Source organism: Neophocaena asiaeorientalis, unplaced genomic scaffold (genome assembly GCF_003031525.2).
Source record: "Neophocaena asiaeorientalis asiaeorientalis breed wild unplaced genomic scaffold, Neophocaena_asiaeorientalis_V1.1 scaffold91, whole genome shotgun sequence".
Classification (NCBI taxonomy): Eukaryota; Metazoa; Chordata; class Mammalia; order Artiodactyla; family Phocoenidae; genus Neophocaena; species Neophocaena asiaeorientalis.
This window is the reverse complement of record NW_020173198.1, coordinates 7646204-7669279: the sequence shown is the minus strand read 5'-3', so window position 1 is coordinate 7669279 and position 23076 is coordinate 7646204. Positions and strand designations below refer to the sequence as shown.

Here is a 23076-nt window from a genome sequence, read left to right as displayed (position 1 = left end):
TGGTTTTCTTTGCCGCGTTAACGGGGAAGACCGTTGGCACCCTCCCTTTCCGAGGGGGGCGGGGAGCGCTTCGTAAACTGAATTAAGGAGAGGATCTGAGGACGGTTGTAGGCTGTCGAAACCCTTGTGCTCCCCACTCAGGAGACGGCCCGGGCCATCTGGGCGTCGTGGTTTTCTCATCTTTAACCGATCTTTCTCCACAGGTTCATGGAGCCAGAGAAGGAAAGGACCGGGAGGACCCCCAAGAAGGGCAGGAAGAGGAGGCGGGTCCCGAATAAGCTGGTCGGGGCGTCAGAGGTGATGAAAGACCGTTGGGATCTTGAGGAGAGGCAGCAGCCCGAGGCCAAGGTGAGCAACGGGGGATCCCGAATGGGCGGCCCGAGGCAGTTTGGAGCTCCCAAATGATAATACAATACCACATACCTTAGGGCTGATATTGGCGGTTTAAAACAGGTATTGTGCCTGGCACACGAGAAGAATGTTCGTTCAACAGATATTTATTGGAGTCTTCTGTATGCCAGGAATTGCTCTAGCTTCTGGAAGTATCCCAGTGCATAAAAGCACAAAATCCCCTGCACTCATGCAGTTTACATTCCCATAGGGGAATAAGATTGATGATCATCTCTGTCATTTATTGAGAGCTAAGTAATGCCTTTTCATCCCTTTAGTCATCAGATTTCTGTTGTCTTCCTAGGCACTTGGGGTACATCAGTGAATAAACAGAGATCACTATTACCTTTACTAGTGGAGAGAGAAGATAAACAATAGATAATGATAAATCAGTTATATAGAAGGGAATTACTGCTATGAAAACGTTTTTTAAATGGGATTCCTTTTTCTTTTTTTTGGCCTATCCGATTGGCAAAGCAATTTTTTAAAGGTTAACGTGGTAGAAATTCAAAGGAAGTTGACAGTCTCATCACTTTATTTTGAAACAAACTTAAAGAAAATTTGCAAGGACAGTATCAAAAACTAACCCCCAGCCAACATTTGAAAGTACTGTAGTTGCTAACAGAATGCCTCCCCCCCACCCATATTTTAGTTTACATATTTCCTACAAACAATCTACATAACTAAAATGCAACCATCAAAGTCAGGAAATAACATGGATATATTGCTACCATCTAATACTCAGACCCCATTCAAGTTTCTCCAGTTGTTCTAATAATGTCCTTTTTAGCATTAAGATCAAGTCTAGAATCACGTGTTACAGTTAGTTGTCATGTCTCCTTCAGTCCAAACAACTGTTCAGTCTTTTCTTTGACATTTGTGACATTACTACCTTTGAAGAATCCTGGACCAGTTATTTTGTAGAAGTTAGGTTTGTTTTTTTCCTCATTAATTAGATTCAGATTATACATCTTTGGCAGGAATATCACAGAAGTGATATTCTGTTCTCTTGTATTTTATCAGGTTGTACACAAGTTTGATTTGTCCCATTACTGGTGATGTTAACCTTGATAACTTGATTAAGAACGTGTGTGCTAAACTTCTCTAAAGTTACTCTTTTTCTCTGTTGTTTTGTGGGAAGATGCTTCCTCATTAAACTTGCAGTTTATTCATTTTTTTATTAGTATGAATTTGTGGATACCTATTTTATTCATTGAGTTATAATCCATTACTGTATTTTGCTGCTCAAAATATCCCAGATTTGGCCATTAAGCTAGCTTCTGTGTCCCTTTAACATGACCCCATCATGCTTGAGCATTTCCTTATTTTTCTGGCACAAAAAGATGTTCCAGACTCTTCTGTGCTTTCCCTGCCCCAGCCCTGGAATCAGCTACTTCTGCCGATTAGTTCTCTTTAGTGGAGAGTGACATTTAAAAATCAAGATCTGGGTGTTAGATGTGTTTATTGCTATTGGTATGTCACTACTCCCAAAAAGAGAGCTAGGTAATATGTGTGCCTATGTTTATACACACATACGTATGCTTACATTTAAATATTTTTCTGTATACATATTGAAAAACTGTGAATTCATATCAGTATCTTTACTTCCAATCCAATTCCACAGGGTTCATTCTAGTTTTCTCCCTTTTCATATTTATAACTTCCTTATATAACAGTGAGAAACCTGACTCCCATTATCTTCAATATATTTGATCAGTCCCCCATTGCTGCCATTGCCCCACACCCTCACACCTTCCTTACCCTGCTTGGGCCCTTGTCATTCTGCGTCTTATACCAGGTCACTCTCCTATCTGAATGCCTTCATTGCTGCTGTGACAAGCTACTACCCTCATCCTTCTCACACGGACACCCGCAACCTTTTCAGGCTTTGAATTCGGTGACAGCCCTCTTTTTCTCTCAGTATTGATGTCCTCCTTACCGTAAACAATTTCTGACATCTGATGCCAGCCTCACTGCTCTCCAGTTGCCACTGCATGGATGCCCTCCTCATACCGCTCAGGCTTTGACACTTCACATTGGGCCACTGTCCTGCATATATATCCTGGGTTCCTACCCCTAGTCCTGGGCTTTCTCCCCTATAGGATGCCCTCCTCACTCTGCTCAGCCTCTGACATCGCATGTTTGGCAACCATGATTACTCACTGCCATATAGATTCCTTACTCATACATTATCAATATCATACAGTTTTGTTTGGTAAATATAAATTGGTATATTCTTTCAGGAGTTAGCAATATTGTCAGAATATAGGATGTACATGCTTATTTTGACCAGGAATTTATCCTGAGAAAATAGGTGTACAAGGATGCTTATAATACTGTTCATAATTTTTTAAAACAACAACAGTGTCATCAATAGGGAATTTTTTTCAAATAAATTATGTTTTAAGTAAATTGAAAGAGTGGACTATTATTAAAATTGACTTTTGTTATGTTTAACAGATATGGAAAGATATTTACAGATTTTTTTTTTTTTTTTTTTTGGTCATGCTACGCAGCTTGCAGGATCTCTGTTCCCTGACTAGGGATTGAACCTGGGCCATGGCAGTGAAAGCACCTAGTCCTAACCACTGAACTGCTAGGGAACGCCCCAATTTTTTTTTTCTCTTTTTTTTTTTTCTTGGTGGCGGGAGTTGGTTACAAAACAATGTAATGTATAATCCCTTGGGAAACGTATAAAGTAGAGATGAAAAGAGTTTGGGCTTTGCAGCCTGCATTCTAGTCTTGGTTCTGCCACTTATCTGTTCCTCCATTTCTTTATCTGTAGCTTGCATTCTAGTCTTGGTTCTGCCACTTATCTGTTCCTCCATTTCTTTTTTCTAGTTTTATTTTTTATTATTTATTTTTGGCTGCGTTGGGTCTTCATTGTTGCGCACGGGCTTTCTCTAGTTGCATCGAGCGGGGGCTACTCTTTGTTATGGTGCGTGGGCTTCTCATTATGGTGGCTTCTCTTGTTGCAGAGCATGGGCTCTAGGTGCATGGGCTCAGTAGTTGTGGTTCGCAGGCTCAGTAGTTGTGGTGCACGGGCTTAGTTGCTCCGCGGCACGTGGGATCTTCCCGGACCAGCGCTCGAACCCATGTCCCCTGCATCGGCAGGCGGATTCTTAACCACTGTGCCACCAGGGAAGCCACTGTTCCTCCATTTCTTTATCTGTAGCTTGCATTCTGGTCTTGGTTCTGCCACTTATCTGTTCCTCCATTTCTTTATCTGTAAAATGGGGATAACAGTAGTGCCCACTTGAGAAGACTTAAGAATTAAATGATTTAATAGATATAAAGTGCTCAGAACTGTAAATGACTAATAATAAGTGTTCAACATTAGCTTTAAACAGTCACAGGGGAAAATAGCAATAATAATAATAATAATACCTGGTGTTTAAGTACTTATCTTAGGGTATGTCAGACACTGGTCTCAGTACATTGCACTTACAATGTACCTCATTGGTCTTCCCAGTAATCTCATGAGGTAGAATTGTAGTTATTCTGTAAATGAAAAGACCTTAGTCTTAGAGAGGTCAAGGCACTTGCCCCTAAGCTCTTAACATCTTAAGGCACTTAAGATGGTAGAGCTTTGGGGGACTTCCCTGGTGGTCCAGTGGTTAAGAATCCGCCTTCAAGTGCAGGGACGTGGGTTTGATACCTGGTCCAGGAACTAAGATCCCACATGCTGCAGGTCAACTAAGCCCACGCACTGCAGCTACTGAGCCTGCGCACTCTAGAGCCTGCCCGCCACTAGAGAGCCTGTGTGCCGCAACTGCTGAGCCCGTGTGCCAAAATGAAAGATCCCACATGCTGCAACGAAGATCCTGCATGTTGCAATTAAGACCCGACACAGCCAAATAATTAAATTAAAAAAAAAAAATGGTAGAGCTTGGTATTTGAACTCAGGTAGCGTGACTCCAGGGCTTGAGCTCCTAACCACTATTACTCTGCTGCCTCCCAGACCAAAATGAAAGTGGTATTACTTGTACTTGAATTGTACAAATACAGGTGACTTATTTTCACTTATTTGTTGTGTTTTATCTGTTTTACCCTTCTCTATTATCTGACTTTTTAAACAAGCATGAATTACTTTAATAACTATATCTAAGTACAAAGCTATTTTAAGGATAGGCTTAAAGTCTGACTCCTTAGGTTAGACCACATTGATCATCTATGAACTGGCTCCCACTTCTCTCTTCTCTCATATCTCTATTGCTCTGCAACATGCAGTCTTGACTCCAGCCAAACCAAACTAAGTGTTTAGACACAGTGTTTCCTCCTACCTGGCTGACTCATTATTTTCAAGGTTCAACTCCATTATTTTCATCTCAGTGATGCTATCTCCAAAACTCTCCAATCCCCAAGGCAGTTAGTTAGCCTCTTTTGCTCCCTTACCTTTATAGTAGCACCCACATTATATTGGAATTACCTGTTTCTGCATTTTTCCCCCTAGTAGAATGGACTTCTTGAGAGCATGAGTCATGTTTTATTCATCCTGCTATCCCTAGCACATAACCAAGTGTCTATAATTAAGGTTCTGTATCGGTGTTTATTAAATATCCTATTAATAATGTCATATCACAGGTTGTTGTTTTAGACCTTCATTTCTAATTAGTAAGAACCCTTCTTATGTTTAGAGTATGCTAAAGTAATAGAAACTAGAATATTTTAAAATTTGCCATGTTTTTTTGATGTTCTTTATAATCATAATTTGTTATACTCTGATTTATCTTTGCAGAAAGCCTGCTTATCTACCATTTTACTTTCTGATACCCGTGAAATAACTCATGGCCAGCTATGTGAATTGCTGAAGTATGCAGTTCTGGGCAAATCCAGTGTTCCTAAACCTAGGTATGAGAAGAACATAAATGGTGGGTATAGACCTGAGGTTTCATATTGGTATCTAGAGGACCATGTCTACCTGACGTTTTTTATTTGCCACACAGAATGTCCTAAATTTTTTTTTTACAAAGTTGCCAACAATTTAAATTGGGAATCCCTTTATATCCATATTTTTTACTTCGAAAAACTCCGGCAGCTGTCCCTATGGCAACAATTTGTTGAAGCTGAATAGTGGCCTCCTATTATAGATGTACACTTCAGTGTCCCACCTGGCCTGCTTCCCTTATTTGCAGTATCTGTCTGGCTGCTATAGGTATTTTGTTTATAACCTCCAGTGGAGACCTGATTGAAATAACATGATCATGTATTAAGAATCCCAATCTTTTTTCTTCTTTTACAAATCAAGGGCAAAGAGAATTTTACTGTTCTGATATCCTCAATGCCATTATTAAATGTCTAATGAAAATTGCATTTCTGTATGTACCAATACACAGTAAAGAGATTTTCATATGTACACTTCCGTCTGGGGGTGGAGTGGCTACAAACCTCAAAAGCCCGCTTCTGCCTTAACAGATAGTATCATTGCTCTGTCACTTTATCTGAACTGGTTTTCTGGAAGCCGGTCACGTTACTGGCTTAGGAAGGACTGTAGAGCAGATTTGGATCTTGAAGATATGCCTTTGTAAACTGAGCTTAATTAGTTCCAATTTAAAGCAAATCTTAATAGGATTTTGGATTTGAATGCATTGTGTTTCACTTGGTATTATACTTGATTTGAATGGAATAAATAATAATCTCAAGAGATCTTTATTTGAATTCTGTGCAGTAATAGCTGTTCTCCGTTTCCAGGCAGTCAGTGAGTGATGATAAACTCCAATATCTGTTGCTCAGTGCTTTTTTCATACTTCCCTTCTGTATGTCTGTAACTGACTTGACGGTATCAGTCTTAGCTTTGTTGGTTCTATTTTTCAACAGCTGGTGCCAGCTTTTTCACCAAAACCACCTGAACAACGTGGTGGTTTTTATACTGCAGGGAATGAGTCAGCTACACTTTTACAGGTTCTATTTGGAGTTTGGGCTTCTCCGAAAGGCATTCAGACACGTAAGTTAAGAAAACTTTGTATTCGGACCTGAGCCAGGTCCTCACACTCAGAGATTAGTGCACATGTCTCAAATTGTGCTCCTTGGCAACCTGATTGAACAAGCAATAGAAGTTGTAGAAAGCTAAAAAGATTACGCTTGATGCCTGAGATTAGATTGTTGAAATTAGATTTATCTCTCATTTTTTTCTTTGGTAATCTAGGCAAAACCCTTAATCCCAGATTGCAGTCTAGTTCCCAGATTGTAGTTGATATTGTCACATTTTATTTGGGCTTTGGTGTTTTCAAAAATTGTAAAATTTACATAAAACCTATATATTTTGGCTTCTCTTGACAACATCACAAGATTAGTTTCCCTTAAAACAGTATCTGGACCTGAAGAACAGCTGTCTTTAGAAAGGGCATGTGCTCTCCATTTTACCATAGCCTCTTCCGTTCTTTATCAGACTGTTTCATCCATTTACCCCTGAGAGCATTTGAATTGGTGAGCCCTAACCTAACCCCCTTGGGTCTCCATTTTCTTTTTTTGCTTTCATTTATTGAACACTACCTATGTGCTAGGCCCTATATTAATCATACTGGATGCATCATCTTTAATTCTTACAATAGTCCTATAAGAGATACTTTTTTTTTTGCGGTACGCGGGCCTCTCACTGTTGTGGCCTCTCCCGTTGCGGAGCACAGGCTCCGGACGCGCAGGCTCAGCAGCCATGGCTCACGGGCCCAGCCACTCCGCGGCATGTGGGATCTTCCCGGACCGGGACACAAACCCGTGTCCCCTGCATCAGCAGGCGGACTCTCAACCACTGTGCCACCAGGGAAGCCCCAAGAGATACTTTTTAATTCCCATTTTATACATAAGGAAACTGAGTAACGCACCCAAGTTACAGCTAGTAAGTGGAATTTACAGCTGGAATTGAAGCCCAGGTGAGCCTGAGACTTGAACTCTCAATCTCTTTGCTTTTCTGTGTCATCTACCTGGCATGTTATCCACTAAAGTAATAGATATGAAAGTGCTTTGAAAAATATAAGGAACTTTGCTTTTCTAAGTTATACATTTTTGTAATGTTTGTTTCTTTTGTATAGTGTGTAATTAGAGAAGCAAAGAAAACTGTGGTAGGATAAATATGGCTTCACTTTAGTCACTTTTACAACTTAAGGAAACAGTCCTCATTTTACAATACAAACAATTAAGGTCCAGCTCTTTCATAGCACTGAGCTGACAATAAAAGTCTAGGTCTGACAGTATTTTAACTGTTTTTAAGCATTTTTATAAAAACCTATTATGTATTTTCAGAAGTTCTGCTTGCCTCCCCCATCATCTGATTTCCTAGCTGATATCACTGGGCTGCAAAAGAAACAAATAATTGGGGATCTGCCTAAAGGAATGGAAGGTATGACTATAAGTAACTTAAACAGAAAAGCAATTTTGTGTGTGTGTGTGTGTGTGTGTGTGTGTGTGTGTTTTAAGGAAAAAATGGGTAAGTACCAAGGCGGATTACATAGCAGGAAACATAACCAGGGTTCATGCCTCAGAAGTCATTTGGTTAGGTTAGATAGCTAAGTCTGCTCCCTGGATATCACTGACACTGGACTCAAACTGTCACTGGGTCTTTGTACCCACAAGTGTACACATGAGAAGGAAGATCTTGCCTTTGACTAATGTAGGGGATACTCACTAATACTACTCACAGTGGCAGATGAGGATGCTGGCCAGCTAAAGTATAAATATCCATGATAGCAGTGTTTTTCAAACTGGGTTGTGTCCTGTTAGCAAGTTATAGCTGACCTCCTTTGCGGGGAGAGGAGGTGAGTGATGGAATAGACCTTAACAGTTCATTGCACATAGTAAGGTAAGTATTGTATTGTTCAATAATGCTTTTTGTATGTTTGTTCAGAAATAATTAAATTATTGAATAGTTGCACTGAGGGGACATGAAAAAGTGGTGAGGAATAACTAGTGATTCCTTTCCATATCCTCCATGACTGTGTTTCCTGTTATCTTCTGTCTCAAAAGCTTCTAACTTCCTACCTTTCCCATTGTTCCCCTTTCCTTCTAATAGATGTCCATATCGGACCTGCAGCTTTGTTTAATTTGACATCCACTGTATTTTAAACATCTTTGAGTGAATCACAGAGTAGTCATTATGAGATTCAAAACTCAGGTAAAGACATTGAGCTGTAAAAGAAAGGATGTAATCAGAAAAAAGAAATTGATGTGACTGAAGAATATAGATTGTTGAGGATGATTAGGGGGTGGAGATGGAATAAGAGGGCGGGTAGTGGTGAGAGATGAGGCTTAGAGGTAGGTTAAAGTTTTGTCTTGCAGGCTGTAAATGCCATGCTAAGGACTTTGGATTTTATCCTGTAAGCATTGAGGAGCTAGAGGGTTATAGCTACTTCTCTGTCCTCCTAAGGATTTTGCTTCATTTTCCCAACCTAAATAAATATCGAAGTCCCCAAGATATAGTCCATACACTTTGATCTTTCTTCAGTTCTCTTTTGAAATATTCATCTGTTCTTACCCAGTTTATCCATCACTCTTCTGTGGATAACTCCTCTGTCTTTAGGTTTGATATCCCTAACTCCAGGCCTGCATTTTCAACTGCCTGCTGGATGTTGCTACCTGGATACTCCACTGTACCCTCAATCATAGCATATATAAAAGCATTTTTCTCATCCCTAAATAACAGACTCCCAACTTCAAATCCCCTTTTCTGTTGGTACTGTTTTTCTCTAAGCCACCAGTATTGAATTTTAGAATTACTTTTCTTTTGGATCCCCATACCCAATCTTCATGGCTCATTCCCTTTGCTATTAAGAATCTATTCAAATGTTACTTTATCAGAGAGACCTTCCCTGGTTATAAAATATATGACATTAACCCTTTTCCTGCCCCAGCACTCCCTTTCCTCCTTTTTCTCCTTTACTTTTCTCCATAGTCCTTATCCTCACCTGCTATATTATGTATTTGTTTGTTTATTGTCCATCTTCCCAACTAGAATTTGAGATCACCTAGAATTTAAGAGAATTTTGTTGATTTTGTTCATTGGGGAATCTACTGGCTAGAGCAATACCAGGCATATAATAAGTACTCAGTAAATATTTTGTTGACTGAACTGAATTACTCTGTCACTATGCTCTACCAGTTTTTCCTTTTTTTAAAAAGAATATTTATTTATTTGTTTGCGCTGGGTCTTAGTTGCGGTTTGTGGGCTCCTTAGTTGTGGCAGGTGGGCTCCTTTAGTTGTGGCTTGGGAGCTCCTTAGTTGTGGCATGAGAACTCTTAGTTGAGGCATGCATGTGGGATCTAGTTCCCTGACCAGGGATCGAACCCAGGCCCCCTACATTGGGAGTGCAGTCTTAACCCACGCCCCCTGCATTGGGAGCCAACAGGGAAGTCCCTCTACCAGTTTTTCTTGTGTAATGTTTCTTTCTTATAACCTTTTTCCTCCCTCCATCATCTTAATTCAGACTCTTTTTTTTTTTGCCAGAATTATTGCAAAGTCATTTCTCATTTCTCTCTCTACTTCATTTTCCATATATCTTTGAGGTTGATCTTTCTTAAAGTACTGTTTGGTTATGCCACTTCCCTTCTCAGGAACTTTCTGTTGATCCACCTTATATATGAAATGATGGACTAAAATTCAAACTTTTGAGGCTGGCATTCGCAGTGGTCTACAATTCACTTTTATCCTCCTCTTTCAACCTTGTTTCTTATACTGCCCTTCTACAAAGACTCTTTTTTTCTCCCCAACTGGTCTAGTCACTACCATACCAAGTTTGCTTTGTACATTTCTATCTTACCTGGGATGCCCTCTTTCCTTACTTCTGATTCTTTGGCATTTTTGGTTGCAAGGACCAGGCACTCACTGAGGCCACCTTAAGTGAGAGGGTATTATTTGAAGGACATGTGGACTAGAAAGTCATCAAGAATCTAAATGCCTCTGGTGAAGAGCTGTTCTCCATCCCTTTCATGGCATCTTAGCTTCTTTGTTTTCTGTTCTAACTGGTGTGTTCTCTTTATTTCCTAGTTCAGTTCTGGAAGCAAGCAATCTGATCAGCTTAGCTAATTACCCTTGTCCCTTTTGAGCATGTCTTGACAAGGAATATCAAGTCACTGGTCAGTTTATAGATAGCTCCCTCTTTAGCCAAGTCCCCACTCTTAATCCAGTCAGTAACCAGCCCTACTTAAAGAACCAGCACCCCTGCTGGTGCTTGAGCAGGTGGTTAGGGTTGCAGTAGATTTAGCTAGAATGGGCTATTAGGAGTGGCAGACACTGTAACGGACTGGTCTAATACACCAAATATCTGAATTCTGCCTTTTCTTTAAGACTTAGCTAATCTTTTCTTCTCTTGAACCATCTCTAACCATCTCAGCCAGTATATTCTCCCTTTCCCTTTTACAGCTTTTATTATTATAACCCATTTGAGACTTATTTTCTCTTTGTGTTCTTTATAAGTGTATGAGAGTGCAAGCTCCTTTAAAGTTGGGGCTGGGTCTTAAAAATCTTTTGTCTTGGGCTTCCCTGGTGGCGCAGTGGTTGGGAGTCTGCCTGCCAATGCAGGGGACACGGGTTCGAGCCCTGGTCTGGGAGGATCCCACATGTCGCGGAGCAACTAAGCCCCGTGAGCCATAATTGCTGAGCTTGCGCGTCTGGAGCCTGTGCTCTGCAACAAGAGAGCCCGCGATAGTAAGAGGCCCACGCACCGCGATGAAGAGTGGCCCCCGCTTGCCACAACTAGGGAAAGCCCTCGCACAGAAATGAAGACCCAACACAGCCATAAATAAATAAATAAATAAATAAAATTAAAAAAAAAAAAAAAAAAGAAAGCTACAAGGATATATAAAAAAAAAAAAAAAAATCTTTTGTCTTCATCATGCTTACCCTATACAACATTAAAAGGACATGTCCTCTGAGGGCTGTTAAACACAGATTCTAACATATGTACGATTGTCCTTGTTTCAGGCTCTTTACCTTCTTCCAGCTCAGAAGTCAGCATCAACCTGCAGAATGACCCCATCGTTAAAAAGTATGGCTCTGAGAAAGTAAGCTTGACCAGATGCCTTCTCACAAAGGAGGAAATGAAAACATATCACTTTCCGTTACAAGGTTTGTTTAGATTTAACCTGATGTTGGTAACAATGGAAGAATATCTATCAGTTTATTTAAAAATATTACTGTTGAAAGTTCATTTTTATGGGCTGCTTTCCAAGTGATTTATTCCATCTTCTACTAAAGAGGAAATACTTTCAGTGCAATGTTTCCTAAAGTGTAGGATGTGTACCATTATTGATTTTAGGTAGTACGTGAACATGACCTTAAATATTGTGGGAAAATTATTCCTTTTTCATTTTTCTTTCATTCCTTAGTATATTGAAAAGAAGTCAATATGTCTTTAAAACTTTAACACTTCTCTGATACTTCTAATCCTCCTCCCACCCATCCCACCCCCATTTTCTTTAATAAATAGGACAAGTCTAGGCTCAGAGCCTTGGTCTGTTATGTAGCAAGAATTTAATAAAAATCCTTTGATTTATTACCTCTTAATCACAGCAGTCATGTTAAAATTCCTTAAAAAAAAAAAAGCCCTATTGAGTTATGATTAACCTACCATTCAGTTCATCCATTTAAAGTATACAATTTCAGTAGTTTCTAGTATGTTTACAGAGTTTTTCAACCATCACTACAATCAATTTAGAACATGTTCATCACCCCAAAAGAAACCCTGTACTATCGTTTCCCCCCAGTGCCCTTTAGCCCTAGGCAACTACTAATTACTTTCTGTTAATAGATTTACCTATTGTGAATATAAATGGAATCATACAATATGTGGTCTTTTGTAACTGGCTTCTTTCACTTAGCATCAAATTTTCAAGGGTCATCTGTGTTGTAGCATGTATCATTACTTCATTTATTTTCATTCTAATGATATTCCATGTATGGTTATACATTTTATTTATCCAGTCATCAGTTGATGACATTTGGGTTGTTTCCACCTCGGGGATGTTATGAATAATGCTACTTTGAATATTCAGATACAAGTTTTTGTGTGGACATATGTTTTCATTTTTCTTGAGTATATACCTAGGAGTAGAACTGCTAGATCCTATAGTAACTCTATGTTTAACCTTTAAGGAACTATCAGACTGTCTTACAAAGCAGGTGCACCATTTTACATTCCCTCCAGCAATGTATAAGGGTTCCAATTTCTATACATCCTTACCAACACTTGCTATGCTCTGCCTTTTTGATTATACCCATCCTAGTGTGTGTGAAGTAGTATCTCATTGTGATTTTCGTTTGCATTTCTCTGATGGCTGATGATATTGAGCATCTTTTTATATGCTTATTGGCCATTTGTATATTTTTTCAGATCCTTTGTTTCTTAATTGGACTGCCTTTGGGGAGTTAATAGTTCATATATCATAGTATTGCCATGAGGATTAATTGAGTTAATGTACAAAACGAGCTTAGCATGGGGCACATAGTGCTTTGTTATTATTGGTACTAATAATATAGATAAGGAGGGCAGCAAGTATAATGTCTCCAGGATTTGGGGGTACTCCTTTCTGGTCTAGACTGTATTTTGGTTCTTTTAATTGTAATCAGTTGGAAATTTCAGGGTACTGTGACATAGAAACTGGTCAAAGCTTTTCATACTTCCCTTAGTTTTTTGTCAAATAAGATCTAGGTATTACCTTTACTGTTTCAGCCTCTGTCTGAAGGTAGGAATCTTCAATGATTCAGACACTTTTGGGCCTCTGAACTGAATGTGCCTGGTTACTGACTTAGGGTACACAATGGAAGGGATACCTTAAGCCTATATCTGAGCCTCTGTAGGGAATTTTCAGGCTATTATTCCAGAAAATGAGGCACGTTTCTAAAGAGAGATCTTGGAGAAATTTTAAGGGTAGAGTTGAGTACAAGAGTGCATATGGTGAATGTTAAACATTCTGCCTACCATGAAATCCTTTTAGATCTCTGCTATGGTGGAATCTCATTCCTACTTTTTCTTGTTTTATTTAGGAAAGAAAGATGCCACATGCAGTCATTTGCATACTTTATTCATCCTTCCTTAGTGCCTACATGGGAAAGGTCCAGTGACTTTGGATTTAGCCACAATTTAATTATAATTTCTAATAAGGAGGAAAAAATTGTTACTTGGTAACTGCAAGGAAGTCTAGGCCCTAGTATCTCCAATAACAGCAGCCTACATTATTCTCCCAAAATGTAAAAATGAGTAGATGGAGAAAAAATTAAGGACAGAAATTGTCTTATTTAATTTTATATTTCAAGTGTCTAACATAGAGAAGGTCCCCACAAATGTGGTAACTCAGTTTCCCCTGGATAAATACAGGAGTAATTTTTACCATTTCTAGTTCTAAAGGCAAATATTTTATTCCTTTTCCTCCTAGGTTTTCCTGACTGTGAAAACTTTGTGCCTACAAAATGTTGTGGTTCTATAACTAACAACAGTCCTCTTTTTGGGCTTGACTGTGAAATGGTAAGTACTACTTTTGATTTTTCAGCTGGAGTGTTGCAAACTAGGGTCTAGTTTTCTTGAGTGCGTTCAGTTCTAGTATTCAGTTTAAATAACTGAAAGTAGACCCATTTAATCACATTTTAGAAAAATTGGATCTTTGCTCCAGGATGAGAAATAAATATCACATAAGTTTTCTAACTAGTTGATATATTTAATCTAATTTTTGAATATTACTAGAAGTTGATTGCTTCTCTCTTTTGAACAAGTGTTTTGTTGTTATTGCCTTGAAGACTTTGCCTGAATTACCATTGGTTTGGCTTAGTTTTACGCATTTAAGATCAGAAGTAGGATTTTCCTGCTTAAGCTCCCCTTGTGTTTTACTTTGTCTAATCAGTAAGTCTCCTTTCAGAGGCAGTGTATCCCCTCTCACTTAGTACTCAAGTAACAGTTTCTCAACACTGAACAGAGTGGCTAAGAGCTAAGGATTTGGAGTCTGTCGTATCAGGGTCTGTATCCTGGCCTTGCCTGTCACCTTGGACAAATTCCCTAATTCTCCTTCTGTGAAGCAGGGATAATAGGGGCTACTTCATGGGGTTATTATGAGGTGGTATATAAAATGCTTAGTATTGCATTAGATAATAGAGTGTGCTAATAAAAATTATTTTTTTGGTACTTAGCATAATACTGGGTTGTAGTACACAGTAAATAGTACAATTATAATTGATGTTATTATTTCTGTCCCTCTCAGGCACATCCTTCCCAGAGAAATTGTACTGTGTTGGTTACTTTAAGTATAATGTTCAGCAGCCTGCTTAGCTTTAATTTCATTCATATTGGATTCTCTAGTCAGCAAAAGGCTGTGCCATTGTCGCAGAGTAGATGGCAGTTGATGTAGTCTTGAATAATGAGAGGAAGCAAGAGTTTCCACAGGTTAGCAGCCTATCTACATCCTGGTCTTTCAGTGCCTGACATCCAAGGGGCGAGAACTAACACGCATCTCACTGGTTGCTGAAGGAGGCTGCTGTGTTATGGATGAACTTGTTAAACCTGACAACAAGATTGTGGACTACCTCACCAGGTATTTTTCACCCTGCCTCCAGCTCGCTAGAGCGGAATGAGACTTAACAGGAATAGCCTGTAGCTTCTGTTTAGTTAGGTATTCTCTACTTATTTATTATCAAAGAAAAGGCTGGGGTGCCACAACTAGAAATTTTAATACTGAAATTACACAATGTCGGTGTATAATGCTCTTACCTTTCTTGCTCTCTAATCTTCCTGTGACCTAGGTCACCAGAATATTATCTTCCTTGTCATAGAATCTGACAGTTGTAATCGTTATCTAGCAACTGCCAAACAGCTTTGCTGTCTGATGAGACACCATCTGAAAAATCTGTAAATCATCTTCTGGCAGTCAGATGATTTTAGAGCTTAATCTGCCTTGACCTCAGAGACCAAAACAAAACTAAGTGTTTCCACAACAGAAATTTGAAGCTCAAAAAATTTTCTCTGTCTTTCCAAAGATTAGCAAGTAATTTCAGAACGTACACACTACAGTGATTAGGCAAAGAAAAGCCAGTGAAACATTACCGTTGCTGCCCATTGTAGTTGCACCTAGCAATTCATGCTTACTTAGGCACAGAGAGGCCATGATGGTGATAAAGACTGCTGTTGGCCGACATGACAATTAGACAGTATTTTTAAGGAACAGTCATATGTGACAAAGATGTATGTATAAGGGTATTTGTCATACTATTGCAGAAACATGGGAATATGAATGAAAGTAGGGGGTTGGTTAGAATGTTATATTCATCTAATGGAGTACTAACCATTTAAAAGGATGTGCTGAAATAGATTTATTGATGTGAAAACTTGTTCATGATATATAGCACATGTTATGATCATATTATAAAGTAGCATAGGCATTATGATTCCTTTTTTTTGGGCCATACCATGTGGCTTGCGGGATCTTAGTTTCCTGACCAGGGATTGAACCCAGGCCCATGGCAGTGAAAGCATGGAGTCCTAACCACTGGACTGCCAGGGAATTCCCATGATTATAAAAATGAAACATATATATGAATACATATGTATCAAGAAATATGATACAATATTTACTAAAGTGTAAAAAATGATCTCTGGTGGTGGGATTATGGGCAGCTTATTTTTATTTATTTATTTTTTGCGGTATGTGGGCCTCTCACTGTTGTGGCCTCTCCCGTTGCGGAGCACAGGCTACGGACATGCAGGCTCAACGGCCATGGCTCACGGGCCCAGCCGCTCCACGGCATGTGGGATCTTCCCGGACCAGGGCACGAACCCGTGTCCCCTGCATCGGCAGGCGGACTCTCAACCACTGTGCCACCAGGGAAGCCCAGCAGTTTTTAATTTCTTTGTTATTTGATTTTCAACCTTGTTACACTGAGCATTTATTAATTTTTTATTTTTTAAAATATTCTTTTTGAAATGACTTTCTGGGGAGGAAAGCTTATTAATATCCTGGTCTGTCCATTTCTCTTTTTTTATTGAAAGTTTCTCAGGAATCACAAAGAAGATTCTTAACCCAGTGACAACCAAACTCAAAGATGTACAGAGACAGTTAAAAGCACTGCTTCCTCCCAACGCTGTGTTAGTGGGCCACTCCTTAGACTTAGATCTCAGAGCACTGAAAGTGAGTATCTGATTTAGGACTTAGTTTATCTAGCATATGTGCCTGTTTCACTAATCTCAGATCTAAAGCCTTCTGTCCCCTAACCCACCTGTTTTTTCCTTCAGCATAGGATGCTACTCATTCTATTCTCTTTCCTTCTCAGATGATACATCCATATGTTATTGATACATCATTGCTTTATGTCAGAGAGCAGGGCAGAAGATTTAAGCTCAAGTTCTTAGCCAAAGTTATTTTGGGGTAGGTTTGTTTGCATATTATAGTATTGTCCTGATAGACTGGACATAAGTTAGAATATTGTGTCTTATTTAATGCATATTGGAACGTTCAGCCTCTCTCCTTTCCTTCTTAGTTTATAAACATTATTATGGATTCTGAGATCCTAACTTCAGAGAGAAGTATGACTCAGAAATGAAAAAACTGTGGGAATACAAAAAGGAGTTGCATTCATAGCTGAAGGTTGATGGATAGAACTGGACAGAGAAGAGGCAGAAAAGTTACCCAAAATTTCAAAACAACGTTCCTATATTGAATGTATCATGTACAAACACATATTGTACAAAGATATTCATTATAGTATGATTTTAAAATAGCCCAAAAGAATTCAGATATTCTACAGGACTAGTTAAATAAATTATGGTTATCTGCATGACTAATACTTTGTTAGATCTTTATGTGCTAATAAGGGGACCTCTAAGATGCTACTGAGAACAAAATGGAGATGCAGAACAAGATGCGTAGATACTGAGATATTGATTGATGTAGATTAGATTTAGATATATCTATAGACATAAACATACGTATTTTTTAAGATCTTAAAAAACAAAGGATTTTGTTTATATATATATAATAGACACTTGTATATAATAGAAAATTTCTGGAAGGTAACTTTAAAACAACAGCTACATCTAAGAAATGAGACAAGGGGTTGGTTGGGGAGTGGACCAGAGACTTTTTATTGAGTAGCCTTTGATGATATGCTTGCTGTAAACAAAGCCATTCCTGATCATTCTGTACCCTCAGTACCTCTCAGGTCCTGGCACTAAGTAATAAAGGAATGTTGATTGTGACTCAAATCTAATTACTAGAATGCTGAAATTCTACATGTAGCCAGAATATTTGGTATGAAAGACTCTATCATTAAACATGCTCCCAGTTATGTCAATTTTACCTTGACTTTCCAGGAAGGATATACAGTGTCCAGATAGGTTTGGTCATGATGCCACAGAAGATGCTAGAACAACCCTTGAATTGGCTCGGTATTTCCTCAAATATGGCCCAAAGAAGGTTAGTACCTTTGCTTTCCTTAAAATTATGAGACTAGAACAGAGTCACAGACCACTATATCCTGCTATTAACCTTTCTTTACAAAAATGGCAGTGTAATTCAAGGTGAACATGTATTTGAAATTAAGACCTGTATCACTAGCATCATGTAGTGGTTAAATACGTAGTCTCTGAAGTTGGACTTCCTTGTTTTTAAATAGGTCTGGCTATATGATATCTAGGGCAATTTCTCTGAGCAACTTTAGTTTCCAGATCTGTAAAATGGTAGCACACTTCTCTGGGATATTGGTGAGGGTAAATGAGATATTATGTAGTATAAAGCTCTTAGCACAGTGCCATGAATATATTAAGCACCATAATGTGGTGTTAATCATTGTAGCTGAGGGACTTCCCTGGTGGTCCGGTGGTGAAGACTCTGTACTTCCACTGCAGGGCGCACGGGTTTGATCCCTGGTTGAGGAAGTAAAGATCCCACATGCCACTTTTAATTCATTGTAGCTGATGCTAATAACTGTGATAATTATAAAAATCTAGATAGATTTTTGCTCTCTTGGGGTGTGAGTAGCATATCATTGTTTCAAAAGCAGTTCAGTGGGCCTGGATTAAAACAGCACATAAAGGAGGCATTGAAGAGGATGTAGTTTCTGACAGACTGTGTTATAACACATTCTAACCTATTAGATTGTCCCATTGTGTGATATTTTCTAGCATGACCCCATTATGAAATAAATGGTAGTCCATATAGAATAATAAAAAGCCAGAATAGTATTTTGTGTCATGGTGATAGAAAGACATTGTAAAATATCTTATGCGGCTTGTGAGTAATGGCCAACATTCACTGAGATCTTACGAAGTGTACTATTCTAAAATGCTTTATATACATTATCTTATCCTTATAGCAACTCTATAAGTTAACTATTGATATTATTATATATGATCGTTCAGAGGTTTTGAAAGGTTAATAACTTATTGAGGGTCCTACAGTTAGAGGCAGAACCAGGATTCACACCAGGGTCTGTCAGATGCTAAAGCCTGTCTTTGATCTACATGAGGAATTAGCAGACCTTTTCTGTAAAGGCCAAACAGTAAATATTTTAGGCTCTACAGACCATACTGTCTCTATCACAGCTACTCAACTTGCTTGGTAGTGCAAAAGCAGCTATAACAGTATGTCAGTAAAAGGACACAGCTGTGTGCCAGTAAAACTTTATTTACAAAAAGCTGACATTGGGCTGGACTTCATCCAATGACTGTAATATGCCAACCCCTGCTCTAAACCACTACACTGAGGTTCTAAAAACTTGGTCTCAGGACCAAGATCTTCAAAGAGCTTTTGTTTTTGTGGGTCATATCTATCAACATTTACCATATTAGAAATTACATATGAGAAAAATTATATTTACTAATTTGTTGAAAATATTTTTAAAAATCATTACATGTTAACATAAAAAATGTATTTTTATGGAAAAAAGCATTTTCAAAAAAATTAATGGGAAGAGTGTCATTGTTTTACATATTTTGCAAATCTCTTTAATGTCTAGCTACTAAGCTCCTATTAAGGAGACTAGTGACTCTCTCATATCTGCTTTTACGTCCAATCTGTTGTGTTATATAGTTGGAGAAGACAGGACCTTGTAAACTTCCCCCTGAAAGGGTCTCTGGAACCCCTAGGAGTTCTCAAGCCACACTTTGAGAACAGTTGCATTTTGTTATGCTGCCACTTGATTTCCAGGAAAAATTGCATCTCACTTGAGTAAAATCTCAGGAAATCTGAATTAAGGATGGACTTTAGTTAATAATAAGATTCCAGAAAAGAATCTAAAGAAGAGTGGATATATGTATAACTGATTCGCTTTGCTGTACAGCAGAAACTAACACAACATTGTAAATCAACTATACTCCAATAAAAAATTTTAAAAAGAAAAAAAATAACATATCAATAGTGGTTCATTAATTGTGTCAAATACACCATACTAATTAAGATAAGTAATAATAGTTGAAAATGGCAGTTGGATATATGTGGGAACTCTGTACTGTCTTTGTAGTTTTTCTGCAAATCTAAAATGATTCTAAGTAAAAAAAAATATCTGTATCTCTACACATCAGAACTCCCAAATGGGCTCCCACTTTATGGAAAGAGAATAAACTAGAATACTTTTCATGATTTTGTGTTAGTCCAATAAAGTCTTTTTTTCATATTGCCATGAAAGCCATTCTTTTATAATTTCCAAAAGTTGCATGTTTGCAGAGAAGTAAGTTTTAAGTGACTTTGGAATGAATCATGAGCCAAAATTGCCATTGCTTTTCACTTAGCCCTACTTGGCCCTTTCCCATATTCATGTCACAACATCATCAGCTGGTAACAGATTGCCATTCTTGGCTAAGCAGCCAGAAACCATCTGGTAACTATTGAACCCAGCCTGGGACTGTGGCAACAGCAAAGTCACTGTCTACAGAAACAGAGCACACCACTTGAGTGGGTTTTTCTTGGATTTTTGGGGGGTTTGGGTGTTTTTTTGTTTGTTTGGTTTCTTTTTTTTTTTAGCCTCAAATACTTTGCAAGATATTAAATGATTTTACCACTTTATTTTCCTTCAGATTGCAGAACTAAATCTGGAGGCACTAGCTAGTCACCAAGAACTAGAAGCAGCAGGCCTAGAGCCGAGAAATACAGCAGAAGTAGTTCAGCAGCTAAACACAAGGTAATATTTTTCAGTTCTAAATAGTCGCAAAGACAAATGGAGTATCTGGTTTCTTATTTAACAACAAAACCTGGAATATTTTTTTCCTCTTTTGAGTCTATTGAGAAATATTTACCAATAATATGAGTAACATTCTTCCATTAGAAAAACCATGGATGGAAAAATACCACGTACTGCCCTAAATAGCATCTGTTTTTCTAATTTTCTGAATCTATTGATTGGTCTTAAAATAACTCACTTTACAAAAAAAGTAAGACGTTGAAATACATTGAACTAAGTGGCATTAGGGGAGATGATAGACTAGTGAGTATTTTGATTAGAAGAGTCGGCTATAGCCTTGATGTATTGCCCAGACTGGGAAAAAGACAAACAAAAAACAGACTCAGAAGAGGTTTGTCTCTGTACCATAGTAAATGTTTCAGATCCTTAGAATCTAGCCTAAATTTTGGTAAAGAGTTTTGAGTATATTTTTTGTTTATCCTTCCTCTCCCTAAATGTAGAACAACAATGTTCAATATGATTTCTGTAATGGTGGAAATGTTCTATATCTGTGCTGTCCAAAAAGGTCCATACATGTGGACCTTATAGTAATGTGACTAGTGCAATTAAGGAACTGAATTTTTATTTTATTTTATTTTAATTTAAATAACCACACGTTGCTAATGGCTACCAGGTTAGACAGTGCAAGTATAGAGAAGTAATTCTTGGGTTAGGGAAAACTGTTGTTCCTACCTTGATCTCTTCTCCTTCTGTACAGTGTTTTAGAATGCTTGGACTCAGTGGGCCAGAAGCTGCTTTTCTTGACTCGGGAGGCAGATGCTACCGAACTTTCTTCTTCCAAAAACTGTCAAACTATTAAGTGCTTTTCAAATAAAGAGGTGAGTGACCCAGTATCTCTTTGAAGGTTGCATTCAGAGTAGAGGGTAATGTAACCCTTTGCAACCCATGCAAGTATCAAGCTTTTTTTCATCAGCAACTTTAGCTACCATTAGCCAGTCTGGCTTCTATCTCAAATTTTGTGTGGAGCACTTTTAGTCTCAATTACCCCATAGGAGCAGAACTGTCAGCTGCCAGTGTCTGTTTCCAGATTCCAGCAGGCCTGTGGCTTTGGCCTTGCACACCACTTTGAATTTCTATTCTTTTTTCTGGTTCATGGAGATGTTTATCTTGGTTTTTAGCCTGACTATATCTTTTTGGTTTTCTTCTCTCTCTCTATATATATATATTTTATATTTTACCTATCTTTTTTTTTATATATATTTTACCTATCATTGCTATATGTGTATAGCAGAAGGGATGCATCAAAGCATGGACTTATGTCATCTTGTTCAGAGGCTCTGTAATTTTTTTTAAGCATTTTATTTGGAAATAATTTCAAACTTACAGGAAACTTGCATGAATGGTGGAATATCTGTATATACCTTCTATCTAGATTCATCTCTGTTAATACTCTGCCTCATTTGCTTTATTATTTGTGTGTGTGCTGGGTTGCTCCTGCACTTTTTACACTTTCTTGCTCGCTCTTCCTATGTCTATATGACATTTCAGTTTTTAGTTTCCTTTAGTCTGGAACCATTCCTCAATCTTTCTTTGTCTCATGACATTGGTAATTTCATTTTGGGTTTCCTCATGATTAGATTCAGGTTATGCCACAACAAGAGGCATATGTTGTCCGTCTGTCCCTCTCTTCTGTTTATTTTGATGACCGTAACAAGGTGTTGTCTAGTTTCTCCACTGTAGAGTTACTGTTTTTTCCCCTTGCTTTGAATAATATGTGAGGATACACTTTAAGAACAGCAAATATCCTGCTTTTCATCAAAATCCCCACCTCCTCTTATATTTAGCAAAAACTGATGATTCTTATCTGAACCAGTTTTTACTGTGAGCCACTTTTTATTGTACAATGATGGTTTTCCAACTCTATGTATTTCCTCCATATTAACTAGTTGTTACTCAGTATTCTATGAGCAAGAGTCCTCCCTTTACCTTATTTGTTCATTCATTCATTCATTCCATGTGGACTCACGGATTCCTGTTTATTTCAGTGGTTTATAATTTATAATTGTACTAAATTGTTTTGGTTTACACATTTCTCAGATTTGGTAAGCAGTAGCCCCTTCAAGCTGGCCCCTCTGTTCTTGTGACATGCACCCATAATTTTTTTTGAGCATTTTCTTCCTACTGGCACAATAAGAAAGTCAGGTTCATCTTGGTATTAGAAACCAAGATCTGGATGCTGGGTGTGCATATTTTTACTGGGATGTCTTTGCTTCTAGACCCTCAAAGCAGACAGTTAGGAAATATATGCATGTAGGTAGGATATGCGCACACACACACACAAATTTGTATGTACACACAAATAAATATTTAAGAAATCAAGTGTCTATACCAGTACCTCTAATTTCAGCCCTTGCACAGGATTCTTCGTTGCTTTTCCTCATTTCATCTTTGTATCTCCCTTTATAAGTTACTTGGATTCCTTTTTTCCTCCCCTTCAGATTAGCTCTTATGCATTTAGAATACAGTTGGGTTCATTTGTTTCAATTTGCTTTTAGTTTTAGGGTTTTTTTCTCTCTTCCATCCTTGTTGATTTATTTTTTGGA

At 38.2% G+C, this 23076-nt stretch overlaps 1 protein-coding gene across 1 annotated transcript in view; it reads left to right on the top strand.

Moving 5' to 3' along the window:
- The window catches only part of REXO5 (RNA exonuclease 5), a 42169-nt gene that overhangs the window by 128 nt on the left and 18965 nt on the right, over positions 1–23076 (top strand). Inside the window, exons 2-13 of the mRNA XM_024744612.1 lie at positions 204–348; positions 5129–5241; positions 6208–6334; positions 7630–7726; positions 11303–11446; positions 13753–13841; positions 14783–14898; positions 16350–16488; positions 16631–16725; positions 17670–17772; positions 20370–20473; positions 21231–21351. Of these exons, the coding sequence (XP_024600380.1) occupies positions 208–348; positions 5129–5241; positions 6208–6334; positions 7630–7726; positions 11303–11446; positions 13753–13841; positions 14783–14898; positions 16350–16488; positions 16631–16725; positions 17670–17772; positions 20370–20473; positions 21231–21351 (1389 nt within the window). The 5' untranslated portion in view covers positions 204–207. The remainder of the gene's footprint in view (positions 1–203; positions 349–5128; positions 5242–6207; positions 6335–7629; positions 7727–11302; positions 11447–13752; positions 13842–14782; positions 14899–16349; positions 16489–16630; positions 16726–17669; positions 17773–20369; positions 20474–21230; positions 21352–23076) is intronic.